Here is a 17022-nt window from a genome sequence, read left to right as displayed (position 1 = left end):
TACGGGACGACGCATATAGTGATACAAGTAGTGCTCATATAGTGATAGTATTGCTTTAATAGAGTTATATATGAGGTTAGTTTTTAAATGATTTGGTTATTATATTTGAGGACAAAAATGTTAGAATTTGTCCTTTAAAATTACGTAAAGTTTGATGAGTAATTTGGCGTTTCATTATTGTAGTAGTATATTTGTTTTAAAGAGTTTTAAGCTTTCAGAGAGACGGACTCGTGTTGCGGCACAAATATTAATCTTAGACAATTAATTATTAGAGCACAAGTAGTCATGTACGGAGTTTTCATTATACTTTTTAGAGTATTTAAAATCAAACTCATGACTTACTTCAACTTAAATTTTGAAAACACAACATGCATTTAATTTGTTATATTCCATTTTGTATTACCATGAATAATATTCATTATCCATGATATCTTACCATACATTATATTAAATTAATATTTTCATCGTCTTTATATTATTTTATACATTAAACATAGTTCAACTTTTGGAATGTTTAATTAATGATTCGTATAATATTAGAGTCTTGGGCCGTCGTTTGTTAATGTTTTTGATCCAAACAATTTCTGTTCTAATAAACGCGATTAATTTCAACCAAGATTTAAACCAGTTACAGTGTCTATCACAAACACAACTTTCAAATGTTGAGCCAAGGACCAAGCAACACAACCATACCATCAAATCAGACCAAGGATACGACACTCAATAAATCAAACCAGCTCAATAATTTTCTTTTCCAAGTGCAATTTAAAAATTTACTGCACTAACTGAAAATATATTATATAACTCACACTGCAATAATATAACACCACTGCATGCTGTTTAATGCATGGAAATCTCATGTTTTTCTTGTGGATAAAATAAAACTGTTATAGTTTGTTGTGTATATGTCGATAAAATTTGGCTAATTTATTTAATCCTCTACTAATAACATTTCACAAAAAAAACCCTTTAACTGTAGCAGCAAACCTAATTACTCGTTAAATCTTATGTTTCAGGGAATAACTATGTTTTGCCTTTTAATGTAAATATTTTCGTAAAAATCCAATAAGATAAATTGAAATATGCTTAGTCTGCAGGTTTGCTGCAGTGGGGTGTTTAATTTAGATCTACATACAAATCCTAAGAAACGGGTCATCAGAGGGTTAGGCACGTGAGCGTAAAATCGATGTCTATCTGGGTCATGACTGGGCACTGACTCATCAGCTTGAGCTTGGTAGTTTAAGGATTAGTATAGAGTTTTAGTTTTAAACTTCCCCAACTTAAGGCTGTTAAGTCCGTTGTGAACATCTAGTGATCCCTGGATTAAATTTTAAATTTTGTCTTAGATATGTGTTTCTTTGTTAAATTGTTCGTCTTTTATTGTTCTTTTTTTTGTTCTTGGTTGGAAAATTAAGTATAAGCAGTATTGAACGAAAATAAAATCATGTGTTATTGTTACAGTTGGAGGATATTTAAAGAGGCTGACACATCTGGGTGGATGAGTGAATGACGAATAAACGAGATCTGCTAGTCCCTTTTCTAGGATTATTTATTTAAGCCTAATGATGAGCTTGGGACATACGCAAAAACTTACTTTTACATAGAGGAATTTAATAACTTAATGTGAAACATACTCTCCTTAAAAATGTTGCTAATTTATAAATTAATGTTCTTAGTTATAGAACAAGGATATTACAGTACTTGTAATCCGTTTATGATTATTTTTCTGTTTAGTAGTTTATTGTATAGAGGTACCCAATTCGTGATACAGGATGGTCATATATCAACATGAAACAATTAAGGAGTTAAATTTATGTTTCTTAAAACACCATCGAATTTAGAAGTAAGTTCTAAGTAAGACATCAGGCAAAGCAGCCAAAAAAAACAAAGCTAACCAAGTATTTATATTTATAGGTACAATTATAAAATAAATGTATATTACTAATCCACGATTCTATTATTTAAATATGACTTAATATAACTTTCAACCGAGTATTCATATTTATTTGTCCTAGTAGTTGGCACCGACTGAAATTCAAATAAAATTTGTACTATCTCTGAGTGGGAATAGTTGTTCCACCTCCGTTGTATCGTTGAATGTAGGCCACCTAGATGATTTTCAAAGGAATATTGTACTCATACAATACCTCTATTTCAACACGAAATTTCTCCACACTGTAGTTTAGATTTAATCGTATTTCTTATTTATTCCATAACTGCATGTCCACCTATGATCAATGTTGCAAACTATATAATGTTTATAGTAAATTTATGACCATAAAACGTCTAGTCGAAAATATAAACGTTTTGATGTCAAGCAATTTTAAAAAGCTGGTATTCATTAAGTCCTTCACTATTTTAAATGTTAGTTTCAGTAACAGAAATATTAGAATGTGAAAAGTATTTGTTGTGTTTAAAATGACTAACGAACCAATCGGCTGAACAACTTTACTAATACCTGTTAAAGACGATGTCTTTGCATCGGAAATAAGTGTGGATGTTATCATAGTTGAGCTGTATTTACAGAACAATTACTTAAGTAATTATAGTATTACATGACTCGAGCAGCTGTCATGGTTTTACACTGTTGTTATTTTTACGGTGCGGGCACTTGTCACTACTTATTGGTGTCTGACCCAATCGTAATATTCCAGAACCTAAAACGTCATAATTTTTTAGTGGTTGTTGATAGCCTTACTAATAACCGACATAATCCCACCAATCCTTTAAATTGCACCAATGAGTATTTTTTTATTGCTGACTATTATATTGAAATGTCCCCCTGTAGTGTATGCGGTTCTACAGTAACCCCTAGCCTACACGTATAGCTTCTACACACTACACATCGCTTCATGTTAGTTGCCCCTTAGGGGTAATAAAACTGACGCACCGCCTAGGTAGGTTGTTGTATCCATACACACAAGATAGTCAATACAGTAGGCTACTGTAGTTATATTAAAGAAATACTGTTTAAATAATATAACAGCTAAATTATTACAACAAACAACCATTTCTTACATTTTAACCATGGGAAAAACTATATTAACCAACTCTAGTTTAAAGATACGAAATAGTAGCAAAAAATCACTTTAAAAGTAAAATAATTAAAATGACTAAATAATTGGGGGTTTGAACTATGACTACCTTTACAAGCATGATATTTGTAGACAATCTTATGACACAAGATAAATGGATTGTAACAGCTTAATGAGTATTGAATATGTTCCGATCGAACCCCAGCAATGGCATTTCTTAACAGCCTATATTTTCTAAGAAATTGCTATAATTTAACATTAGTACCAAGCTGCTAGTGTTTCCAACGACACTATTTTAACTTATAAAACTCATTCCGTGATGAAAGGTAGCACCCACATGTTTATATTTTCAGCACGTTTTGTATCGTAGAATCGATCTCGACCCGGATCAAACGTAATTGTACTACCTTATATAAGCTTGTACTGCAACAGCGAAACTGACCTTGGTGATGGGATTTAAAACCAGGACGAACTAGCATTAAAGCATTTGGGACGAATTATATATTGATCTGTTAGCCAATGTACATTGACAGAATAAATTTCAGGAAATCTTTGCTTGCTTGTTATGATATCAGATTTAAATAGTTAAGAATTAGAAAAGAAGATGATAAGTATTCACTTTGAATACTGAAAGTGGACGTCTCATCATACTGTTATATCTAAAGTCTGTGTTTATGTTCGTTACGTTTAAATGTGCTCATTTCGACTAAATATTTCTTTCTCATTTCAAAAACAATTCCCAGCATAGTTAATAGAATTTTATATGATATTATAAATAATAACTAACATAGATTTTTATTTATAGCTTGTGTAATAGCCGTTTTAGAGGAAATCTAGTGGCTTTTGCGGATGACACTGCATTAATTTACAAATTGTATTCCATTGAAACTTTAAAATTAAATATTCAATACGATGTAAATGCTCTTCGATGGTGGTTTACCAACAAATTCATGGTAAAGAGCCCAAAAACTATATGTGTAATTTTTAATCCATCAAGAAACATAAGAAACATATTTTATTACTCCGATAAAATACCACCAAACAAACTGCCAATCTACAAATTTTGATTGTCCTGTTATTGAGCAAGTAGAGGAATTTAAATATCTTGGATTGTACTTAGACTCAAAGATAAACTGGAAACGCCATATAAAGAATAAATTAATAAAATACCTAAGGATATTTTATATGTTAAAAATTATGCGTAATCAACGCCTACTCAGAAATATTTATCATGCGATGATAAATTCTAAATTGGAGTATGGTTTAGCTATCTATGGAGGAGCTTACTTTTCGTGAATAATTAAGCGATTACTTGTCTTGCATAACACCTTTATAAGGATAAATACTAACAAATGTAGAACAGAACATGCAGCACCACTATTTAAAAAGTTTGAATTTTTGCCTTTGATAAATCTATATAGGAATAAAGTTTTACGAATATTTTATAAAAGAAGTGGAGATGAGGTTTGAAACTATGTCTGAAAAGAGAATAACATAAAAAATAGGTATATCGCAATAGTTCCAAAACCAAATTTAACAGCTTTAAATTTTATTTATACCTTGCACCCAAAATGTTTAATGCTCTACCATTCAATCTCAACACCATCTCAGAAGCAGATTTTTCTAGGCAGCTGTGGCCTTATTTATAAAATTTGGAAAATGGTCAAATGTTCTTTTATGGAATTTAGTACCATATTATAGAAGAGAATAATGTAGATAATAAGCTTTATAAAGATTTTACTCTTTTCTATCATTTTTGTTTGTAAGTGTATCGTTTTTTACTCTGTGCTGAAGAAGATCACTTTGTCGAACTCACACTCACTGTATATTATAACCAAGTGATATAAGTGACAGGACAAAACCACCTCTTCGATATTTTAGAATTTTAGAAAGTGTATAAATCCACCGACATAGGTTTTAAACCTAGGTGGTTATTGTTTTCTTTTTCTTGTGTAAATGTATTTTTGGGTTTGTTTTATGGAAAAACAATAAAGATTTCTTAAAAAAAAAATTGGATAAGATACCAAAGGACATGCAATAGTTTATAGACAGATTATTATATTAACGTAAACATAATTTTAGGTTGTTTAAATTTATATAAAAAAAGTAAGCAACAAAAATCTACATAAGCCGAGCAAAATTTACCTCCAAATTGTTATCAGCCGATCCATAATCTAATGTAATTTACTCAGTGAATTCAGTATTCCACTTTGATACGCACCAGCTAAGAAAACACTTTCAAACTACTAGGTTAAATTATAATTTAAAAGATCTGTAGTTAGTCTTGTAATAAAAGAAAATCGCTGAAGAAAATTGGATCACTGAAGTCGAGTTGGAGTTGCCAATAATGCCAATTTACTGTTGAAGACTCTTAATTGAGACAATGGCAAGTCTCTAGATTGTAAAGTATAATTTCCGTAATATATTTTTGTAAAGAGTAGTTTTACTGCCCACCAACCTTTTTCAAATAGTTTGCAAATCGATTCTTTCAAGGATTGCTCAAGCTCAAGAAACACAGTACTGTGTCAATTCAGTTTTCTTATCAGGTGAAATATATCAAATTGTCCAGCCTTACTCTCTTCCCATTGTAATATGTACGCAAAACCAAATAATAATAGTAAATATTTAATATCAACCAAGTTTGTGTAATCATAGACAAATAGAATTACAACTTAAATATTAACAGCAATTAAATTATCCAGCTGAACATAATGTAAACAAACATGTTCTTCATAAGGGTAACATGGGATCTTTAAAAGTCACTGGGGCAGAGCCTAAGGGACTTGAGAAAATTTTAGACCTCTTTGCAATTCTACGCCACATGCTATATTAAATACGCTCTTTCTAATGAGACGTGAATGGTTAAAATTGGTTAGGAAATGGCGGAATTTATTTGAGTTCAAAGAACCAATTTCATGTTGCGTGTTAATTACATAGACTTTTAACAAAGAATTCAACCCAGGAAATAAACAATGTGGTAAGAATATAAGTTTATTATTGAAATATCTAATAGTATACTGAAAAATATACTTTACTCGCACATATTTTAAATTACTAGCATTGATAGCATTACATTAATTTCTCTTGATGTAGTGATATCGATGTTTAGCCCATTAGCGAAACAATCATTACATAACAATGGATGCCATTGTCAAAATACAGGGCAACGATGGGTCGCATTAGCATAATATATATGACGTTCTATTGTTGCATAACTATCATGAGTAATTATTGACGTGCCACTTACATTGACGGTGGAAGAAATAATGTTTTCTCATTTAGCGGTCTAATTTAATCGTTCTGAAAATATGTAATTATAGAGTTGCATTATATCAACTACTTTTATAGCTAGGATTAAGATCCTTGCTCTTTGGTGATATTTTTAGTAATGAGTAAAAATATCTATATATATAATTCCGTAAGTCAAATTTTTGTAAAGAAATTGTGAGTGACTGGATGGCCGTAGAAGGATGGGAGGGGTCTTATTTTAAAGGTCTTGACGTGAATTTTGAGGGAAAACTATTCATTTTTCTTATTTTTTTTTACCATAAATTCGCAACAGAATAAAACTTTTCCCATTAAAACAACATGGGGTTTAATTTGTTTACATCTTTTGAAATTAAAACAGAAGTCATTTACTGCTGATTTCTGTTTACTTCAATACAGCTGATCGTGCTATATCTTGAAAACAGTGATCAATACACGCATTTGGTTTAGTTTTAGCCAGTCAACTATGAAATGTATACTATAATAAAACTGAAATCTTGAAGATTAATCGGAAAAACGTCTGCATTCTTTGTTTATATTTAAATCATATACTCAAGTTTCATTTTTTCATGCTTTTACGTTATTGTCGTGTTAAAGGAATAAACGACATAGAATAAATATTCTGTATAAATAATCAAAGAGTCGAAATTAAATCTAACTTCTGTTTTGTTTTTATTTTTAAATCATATGTTCAAGTTTATTTTAAATGATGTTGTTTTCTTTATATTTCTACACATTTTAAGGTTAAGGTTGTGTTAATATATACAACTAAAATAACCTACAAATGTTATTGGTTCTAAAATGGTGTATTTGCATTCCTTCGTAAGTAAATATTTTTACGCCACACTACATTATTTTGACGGACTTCCCACGCAAGGATTTAGTCCAGAAAACAGCTGTTTGCCGCCAGCTTATTCAAATGGGGTTTCATTGCGTGCTACTGTTCTGCAATGAGTTTTACCGGACACCAATCAGCTGATTATACTGTATATAGGTAGCAATGAATGGTTATAAACAAAAACATAACCTCTCGACTAGTGATTTTTAGTCCTTAAGTTGGTGGAAATAAGGATTTATACAGATTTATTAGTATGGCGTAAACTATCGTACGTAACTCGTCCAAAATGTGTGTACCGGACTCGTATGGTAATCCCGTACTCGACTTCGTCTCGCACGGGAACGACCACACTCGTCCGGTAAACACTTATTTTCAGGACTAGTAACGTAATATACTATTTTAGTGCAGTGAATATACAACGTAGAGTAATCATATTCGATCATACTTTTATAAAATCACGAGGGATTCAAGATGTTTTGGTATGTAGGCTGCTGGATATATATTCTTTTCATTATAAGTACTGTAATTAATATGAACGCCAGGGGAAGACCACAAAGGCGGGGAGCTGTTCATAGGAATGACAGTGCGCGTAGAAGAGCAAGAGTAGATAATGACGAACTTAATCAAGATATGTTACAAACCCCTTTTTAGGAGACCCATGGTAGACGAAAGAAATGTAAATATCCATGATGCAGGATTACTGGACCAAGAGTGCATTCAATGTAGTGCTCTTCATTTTAGAGAAGAACTAACGAATAATCATTTCATGACATGTTGCCATAACGGACTTATTAACCTTCCTCAGCCAAAAACTAATGTAGAACTTAAAAATTTGTTTGAAGAGAGCCCACAACTGTATAAATTAATTCGACAATACAACAGTGCGATGGCTTTTGCTTATTTTTCAGCCAGTAAGAAAGATATTCCAGGAAAAGGACCATACTGTTTCAAAATTCAAGGACAGATTTATCGTTCAATCTCAGATTTGCTGCCTCAACATGATGAAGACCCCGTGTATGGCCAATTGTACATTATTGACACATCAACAGCAACAGAAATTCGTCAAAGGCGTCGAGAAAATAGTGACTTAAAACCTGAAATATTGTCAAAACTAGCTGAAATTCTATTAGAAAATCCATTTGCACAAATTTACAAAAGAGCTTCGGAAGAAATGGTTGTACAAGGTGACAGTGAATCAGAACTTAGGTTTGTAGACAGGATAAATATGGATCGTCGTAGGTATAATAAGCCTACTGCAGATGAAATTGCAGGCGTCTTCAACTCATCTGAAGGCGAACCTCCAATTAATTTTTAAAATTCCAAACAGGGAAGCTTTTATTTATCCTCATTAACCACAAGACCAAAGCTACCTTAGTAAACCAGTATTTATTCACAAACAATGATATGTTTGCTGCCTTTTCATGTTAAACCACTGGAGTGATTCAAATTATTTATTGAAAATGACATCAACAAAAGCAAACAAAGAAGAACAACAAACTGGTTTTTACACAAGTAGGGATGCCTATTCTGACACATAGATAATGTTATTCTGAGTTTGTTTAAATACCGGAATTGCAATATGTTGTTTTACATTTCAGCTTTTTAGGGACTTATGTCCCTACAAGCCACTAGTAATATATACGATCATACTGATTGTTGAAGCTATAAACCATATTTGCCATACTTTTATGAAGGTGTACTTGTGCCTTACTTGTGATACTTTTGTGACAGTATATTTAATATTTTTATGATTTCAGAAGTAGGTTTCTCACTTATCGATTACGATTGTTGACATAAGTTTGGCAAAATTACATTGTACATACATGAAGTAAAACACCCCAGTTACATTCATTATCAGTTTTAGATAATATGGATCACTGTACACCTTAATATTTTACCAATTTTGCTACAGGTGCAATTTGCTATACAGTAATGAAAACTGTGGCAAATAGTTGTTTTGCCAGATTAAAAAAGAAACGGTTAACTTTATTGTGGAAACACTACAAAATAATGTCCAACCAATGTGATTAGGCTGCTAATACTTGTTTTAACAGTTGTAATCAGGTTCAGTTTGATATAGTATGCTAAGGAATGTTGATTACTCGTTGGTCAGTTTAATCATTAACTATACAACACTACAACGTTGCACTGAATATGTGCAATATGTGTTGTGTGAATATGAATATGGAAGTTAAAGTGCATCGGATTTAATGCAAGCAATGAGCTCCCCTACTATTGAGTTACATTTGCATATGGTTGTTAGGTTTCGCAGTTTTTTATAATTATAATTGTATAGTAAATTAATTGTTATGCTTATTTAACTAAGTTATTGCTCGATCTTTTTTTATTTTTTTTATGTGAAGTGTGAAGAACTTTTATTTTGATTTTAAGCAGCCAAATAAGGACTATCACGCACAGGTCATTGTGACCCATGTGATATTTTTTTATTTCCTTAATGTAATGCTGCAAAATAATTTGTTGTAAATAAAGAATTTCTCTCAATTAGTTTGCTCTCTCTCTCTCTCCTCTCTCTCTCTCTCTCTCTCTCTCTCAATGGTTTAATCCGTGTTCAGTTTGATCTCTGGAATAGAGTTGATGAACTAACTCACACAAGGGAATAAGTAAGTAATAGTTATTCCCTTAATTGTGGAAATTCTAATTTTATTAAAGCTCGTTTGGATTTAGCGAAGAATACTGCAAAACATACTCGTTTAAGCAGTTTTATTAAGTTTGAGTGTTCATTACCTGCATAAAGGTGAACCTTAATAAAGGGATAAACATTGTACTAAATAACTGTAATCTTTTTACGTTGCTTTCTGAACTAGCAAAGAATATCTATCATGACAAGTTTTTTTATAGTGGTATATTTTACGATTTAGAACGGTCCCATTGTAAAGGGAATTCAACAGAAATGGTGGAATGTTGGAAGCGTAGATGGTGGAAATTTACGATCCAAAATACATTCCATCCCTCCCCCTTCCATCAAAACTTCTCCCACAACAGTTAGTGTACACTGCTCTGCTAATGGAACAGCCGGAAAAATGAATCATCTTGTGTACTTTCGTGAGGATTATCATACATAATGTTTTGCTGTTTGTGTTGTCAAATACAAGTATAAGAAAGCAAACCATATTATATCTGTTTGTAGTAAAAGTATGGCAAATAAAGTTAAAATTCTTCTAGAAGAACTGGTAATATTGGAATGAATATAACTTCATGTTGTTAGCCTCCGGATCACTGGTAAAGTAATAAATAATGGTTTAAATACCTTATACTGTCAAAAGTGATCCTTTGTAGTCTATGTAGGCTACTGCAGTTTCATTCCCGGGGGAACTTCATCAGGCTTGTAATGACATCAAAACTTCATTCCATAGGAAGTCGTCATGGTAAAAATCCACCAAGGTCATATATACATAAAACACGGACGAACACACGAACATAACACATAAACATTACGAAACACGGTACCGGGAAGCACGTTACGCACGGAGGGCAGGTCTAGACTATGGATCACATCCATTTTTTTTATGGCAAGTCTAGACCTGCCCTCCGTGCGTAACGTGCTTCCCGGTACCGTGTTTCGTAATGTTAAAGTGTTATGTTCGTGTGTTCGTCCGTGTTTTATGTATATATGACCTTGATGGATTTTTACCATGACGACTTCCTATGGAATGAAGTTTTGATGTCATTACAAGCCTGATGAAGTTCCCCCGGGAATGAAACTGCAGTAGCCTACATAGACTACAAAGGATCACTTTTGACAGTATAAGGTATTTAAACCATTATTTATTAATGAATATAAATTTGAAATAAAAACTTCACTAATCATTTTAAGAATTTTTTATTTCATGAGGCCTCTCGCAAGCTATGCTGGCATCATCACTTTTGTGATGTGTCTGATGATGCCAGCATAGCTGGGAAAAGGCCTTATGAAATTAAAAATTCTGAAAATATTTGTGAAGTTTTTGTTTTAAATTAAGTGAAAATTATCGTTAGCCATAGAAAATCTCAATTTGTAGAGCAATATCAAAGTCACTAAGCCATTAAAGTTCATCTACGTTTGTTTTTTATTCATTAGAAATGGATTGAAACTAGTCCTTTGAATGATTTAATAAAAATACAACTAAACATAATTGGTTAAGGAATAAAAATCGTAAAACTTATCAGGTGACAATCAACCTGGTCCGCGAGATGAACCTACATTACGATATGCACAGAAATACCCTGGATTATAGTATATTATGGTATAGGGGACGAACGAAACCAGTTGACTGTTAAATTTTTGAGAAGGGAGATGATTTATTGACCATTATGAACATTAATCATTCAATAAATCAGTGGGTTACTCGTTTTTATTGCGCAGTGTCAATATCGTTACATTTTATTTCACTACCATCCATAGATACTACATATTTCACATTCCATCATGAGTGAGATCATGAAAGAAGTCATGGAGATGTGGGTTGGGTAGTCTTACAATAGATTTTTGTCACCGTATCGACGCTGAACTAACTATAAAGCGCCCTTCTACATCTCTAAACCCTCAAGCATGACAATACCACTCCACGTCACATCCGTTCATTTGTCATATTTAGTCCTGAGACGTCTTAAGACGAAAAACCTTTTTTTTATTTTTATGTTTTACAGAAAAACACAGTTATTACAACATGAACTCACCATCATGAAGGGGGTCGATGGTGTGGATCATAAGTTGGAGCAGACCATGTCTGAATTTGTTTCCTGAAGGCTGTGCGGGTGCACCACCACTTCCGGTTCCCCCGCTAGCACTTCCTCTTCCGGCCGAGGGAACTCCACTTCCTGCTGAGCCGCCGCCCCCGACGCTGGTCTGACTCGAGGTGGCAGCGTTTCCATGCTGGAACACAAAGGAAGAGTTAAGAAAAGGTCTGGCAGAAGACGTAAAAACCTGCTGTCAAGTAATTCGTCAGCATTGTATAAAATATATCGCCTACAGAACCAAATACATGGTGATAGGCAATTAGAGTTGTCTCAAATATGTTTTACAGCCCTATGAATTCTCAAGGAGAAGGTTAAGAGAGCACTTATTGAACGTGTGCTCCGTAGAGATTCTGTCCCACAAACCTAGCCCACTTTAAATCAGTGGGGAAGAAGAGTCAAACCAACTCTGAAAAAAAACAAATTTAACTCCCATAAGAAATGCACAAGGAGGGAGTTGCTTTCGTGCATGATTCGAATTATACGTTAAATAAATGAATGCCGATGCTCGATGGCAAATATGAGCGTACATACCAATAATTTAAGACCAAAAAGATTATGAAAATCTGTCGAGTAGAAGAGCCAAACCGACTCGAAAAAGAAAACCAACAATTCTTTAATACATAGAAGATTATAAAGTGCATCATTCTAGGTGACTTTACTATTTTTATTAACACTATCAGTTGTGCATGGATAGAGTTCATCTAAACAAAGTAAGGGAAAAATATCCGCTTCTTCATGGTTAGTTTTTCCTCCACTCAACTCAAATCACGTGACGTAGTGTGTTCACGTAGGAAATCAATAAACAAATTTAAATACCAATCTGAAATCACTACCAAACAATACACTTTAAATTGATGTTTGTGATAAAGATGAGATGGGCATACTCTCCTTGATTTTTAGAAAATTATTGGGCCACGAAGTATACAGAAATAAAGAACAACTCTTGGTTATTACGGGAAAAATAAACCTTCGCTCCCTAATCAAACCGGTAAGTTTTAACACAATTGTCTTCAACAAGAACATTTAATTTTTTTTATATCAATCAACACTCCTACATAAAACTGCGAAGACGTTAGTGTAGATTTTATTGAGACCAGCCATTGTGCAACTGGTACCGGTAGAAAATGTAATTTGTATCATCAGTTTGCATTTGAAATCCACGTGACACATACATTTTGCAATGGCGTCCTACAGAATGCGACAAAGAAAATTAAGTTAAGGGTGGACAGCAGGCGCGACACGGTCGTACCAACCTCAATCATTCGAAACCCTATTGGCAGACATGACAGGACGTGATTCATGCTGCTAATGGAAACAGGTGCACAAACAGCCTGTGTTAAATTTTTGAAACTACTCGATCTAAATCCTTATAGAGTTTGTATAACATTTTAGTATATTGAAAGGGGTAGTAATTTTAATTTGAATATTAAAACTATTTTACATAACTTAACCTCATTTTATAAAACTCCATAACTATCTTGATGGGTATAAAAATCACTAAAAATTCTATAACGAAGATTTTATATAAATTTTATAAATGATTTTTCACTTTAAATTGATTACATGCAAATGACATTTTTTATGACATTTTTATTTATTTAAAAGCTCTCTCTGTATTAAGATTATTTGCAGATCGCACCTAAAACAAACACCGCAGTCCTTATCCCCAAATTATTAGGCTATAAGGTTTTCACCGATATAATTTATTTTGCGTGAGTTTCAATACATCAGCAATATTTCTCAGGTTCACCAAATATGCTACAGCAAAAAAGGCGGGACGTGTTCGATTAACATAATTCATAAGTTTCACACCATCAATATAAATAAGTCATATGATTCAAAGTTAGGATATAAATTTCTCTCCACAGGTACTGTAGATAATGATTTGGGCGTGTGCTAGCCTAGTGATTAGTGTCTCGGGCTTCGGTTAGAGAATGATGCGTGATCCTCGGTAAATCTGCAATTATTGCTAGGGTAGGAACGTTTTTTTTCTTACAACGTTTGATATTCTTCAAATAAAAACCCCCCTCTTGCTGACACACCAAAAAGGTTAATACATTTCTGGCAGTAGATGTCATAAAACAAATTTTGAAGGGTTCAAGTACAAGTGACTGAACAATGTGGTAAGGCTATATTCACTTAAGACAACCTTCAAAGAAAGCCTGATATACAAAGTGGGTACATTAAAAAAAATGTTTTACCAATTATGAAATAAAAAAAACAGTTTCTAAGAAACAGTTAAAGCAATAAATTTATCACGGTGTTTGAACCTGCTTTAGATAAAGGAACATGCAGTTTTTGATACACAATGATGGTAGACTTGGTCATAAAATGGCGTCCCAATAGGATCGAGCTCCAAGCCCCCTTGAAGGGTGATAAAATCTTGAAAATACACTCTCTCTTGGCCTCTTGATTTTCGGAATCAAACGGCCAACTGTAATACTTTCGCTTATGAAAAAGCAGCCAATAAGTTATCGCTAGAGTAATAAAAGAAAACATCCAACCAGATCACTTTATTTGTCCGAGTTTTCAGTTGAACGATGTTGTTAACAATTACAAAATATTAAAAAATCTGTTGTCCGGAGTAAAAAAAATGCAGTTGCATGTTATAGAGCCTGGTCAAATTCGGCAAATTTATTTATTTCATCCTATAATATTTATATTTGGTCAAAAACAGTATTTCCCTTTCATCCTCTTAAAAAACCTTTGCGATCAATTTAAGGCATGATTTTAAAAAAGATTTGTATTTTCGGAAAGCACATGATTAACCTTCTCTTCCTCGAAATCTTAAAACTCTTGTAATGTTTTAGGTGTTTGTTTTACAACAACGGATCATCTGACAGCAGAAATGAGTTAACCGTTTACAAGCTGACATACTAGATAGCTTCAGGAGAACTCATCTTACTATAAAGACACGCGATTTATAGGGATATTTTTCCTTATTTAGGTAGGAGCAATGCCCTCATTTGATTGAACTAAATTTGTTTTTAAAATACTCATAGATATTTAACCTCTTAACGCTATTTAAAACTAATGGAAAATATGTTTTTCTTACTGCAGCAAAACAGATATTACGGGGCCAAATAAGTTGTTTTATACCTTGCGCAAAAACAGAGTCAAGTACATTAGCTATGTATTTTTCTCTTTCTAAATTGGTTTTGACATAGAATAAGTAGACCTGCTGTTTCAAAATTTTCATTTCATGATCTTTCTATCATCTTACATGGTACATTTGACAACAAAAAAAACATAGTTGATAATTATAGATTAGTTAAAATGTAAAATAATACGGTGATTAATCTTATGTTAGAAACAGTCACTTTTCACCTAGTGAAACTCCACAATACTATGTAGCCTACATTTATGTTTTTAGAACTGGATACGAAACGATCACTTAATTGTTTTTCTACCACTCACCGCGTCAAAATAAAAAGTAGAATCACATATTGATTTAACAGATTTGCTCTTTTATGCAAGTGATTAATTTGATATATCCATTCATATTAAATGATAACTAGTATACTAGCTTGGATGTAATATCTTCATTATCATTTCACTTTGAAACATTTATTTATTTGTCTGTAACTAGATACAACTGATTTACATTCCAAAATTGTTTTGATTTCATATTGCATTATTATGTAATTTTCAAGTTTTGTCTCTGTGTTTCACCAATTAGTGAAGTGTGTGTTCAATTATACTCAACAAATAATTATTTGAAACAGATATAACTCATTTTATTAGGAAGTACTTGCAGTAAATTTGAGGGAAAACTTGATAAATCCCTGTTTTACTATATTTTACATATTTATTTAGATACAGAACAGACTCTTTATTTGATTTCAGCACCATCTATTCACGGTCAATTGACGCCACGGTAAATGCAACAAGTTAGTCCATTCACCCACGAGGACAAGTTGTAATTATCTACCTACCTAGCAGCAATTTGCCACTGCTGGAGGGGGGGAGTTGGTGGTGGGGGTAAAGTATGTAATCACTAGTCGCTTAGTCCGGAGCTGGGCTGTAATGAACTAGCCAAAGCGTAGTACGTCAAAGTAACGTGTGAGATATATAAAAAATTGGAGTTCTATCAGATAGTCACAGCGTATAGTGGAGAGAGATCCAGATATAGGTACAACACAATGATTGATATTGTTAGGATCGCCAAATTCAGGATGATCTGGTGGTCTGTTATTTTTTTACAGCCTTCCCTTTATCATGCGAGCCTAAGTTAATCATAAAATACTCCTGACGAATTTTATGCCCTTTTATGTTCAGAAATTTAACTATGTACAGTAAACCCAGCATGTTCAAAATACCAAATAATCCACGGAGTCTAAGGGTATAAAAACTCTCTTTTCAAATTTGTACACTGTGTCAAAACCAACTTAAATGAAAATACGTGTAAGAAAAATATACAACTTATGTAGAGCAATAATCATGGATACATTTGTTCCAAACTAAAACTAATTTGTAAACCACTACAACTGTAGAACAAGGTTAAACTAGTTTCGTGACCTGATTATTTGAAAAATAGGAACTAAAAACTTACTAACTAAAGAACTTTGAAAATGTGCTGAGTTACTCGAAACTATAGTACTGTAGTTGTTTTAATGGCATCACAAGATAAATTATATAATTTCAATTGGTCACCATGTATAACAATACTAATTGACAAGACTTATTATATGACTAACTAAATATCGAATTACATACAATGTTAAACCGATGTTTTATAGACCTTTAAAACGGAATCTTAATTTAGTTTCCAGAGGAATTTAATGGGTGGGTGCATTTGAAAAGCGACCAAATTGACGACTATATTTTGCAGCTGTGGCTTTGCTCTTTATTACTGTCATAAAGTTTATTATCTTTTCCATCTACTGGTAAATGAATATTAGTGAGAAATATTTATATTAATCAAGTTACTGTGTACTGAGTTTCACATTTGTAAAACATTGTATTTTAAAGACATTTAAATAAAATAAAAAGTTGGATGTATCTTCTTACATTTTGATCACTCAGTGGCTTAAGAATATTGAATGAAGGAACGAAGAAATATATCTGACAGTCGGGATTGGTTGAAAAAAATACAGCAATACTAAAAATTACTACAGTTGATTTCATAACTTTAGATTGAAGAAA

The 17022-nt window shown here is 32.6% G+C and overlaps 1 protein-coding gene across 1 annotated transcript in view; it reads right to left on the bottom strand.

Moving 5' to 3' along the window:
* The window catches only part of LOC128996195 (sodium/potassium/calcium exchanger Nckx30C-like), a 204626-nt gene that overhangs the window by 73158 nt on the left and 114446 nt on the right, over positions 1-17022 (bottom strand). Inside the window, exon 3 of the mRNA XM_054421334.1 lies at positions 11818-12013. Coding sequence (XP_054277309.1) covers positions 11818-12013 — 196 coding nt within the window. The remainder of the gene's footprint in view (positions 1-11817; positions 12014-17022) is intronic.

This window comes from Macrosteles quadrilineatus, unplaced genomic scaffold, assembly GCF_028750875.1.
Source record: "Macrosteles quadrilineatus isolate MER2022 unplaced genomic scaffold, UCM_ALF_1.0 Scaffold_6__1_contigs__length_79288215, whole genome shotgun sequence".
In the NCBI taxonomy this organism is placed as follows: Eukaryota; Metazoa; Arthropoda; class Insecta; order Hemiptera; family Cicadellidae; genus Macrosteles; species Macrosteles quadrilineatus.
This window is presented reverse-complemented; position numbering and strand designations above follow the sequence as displayed.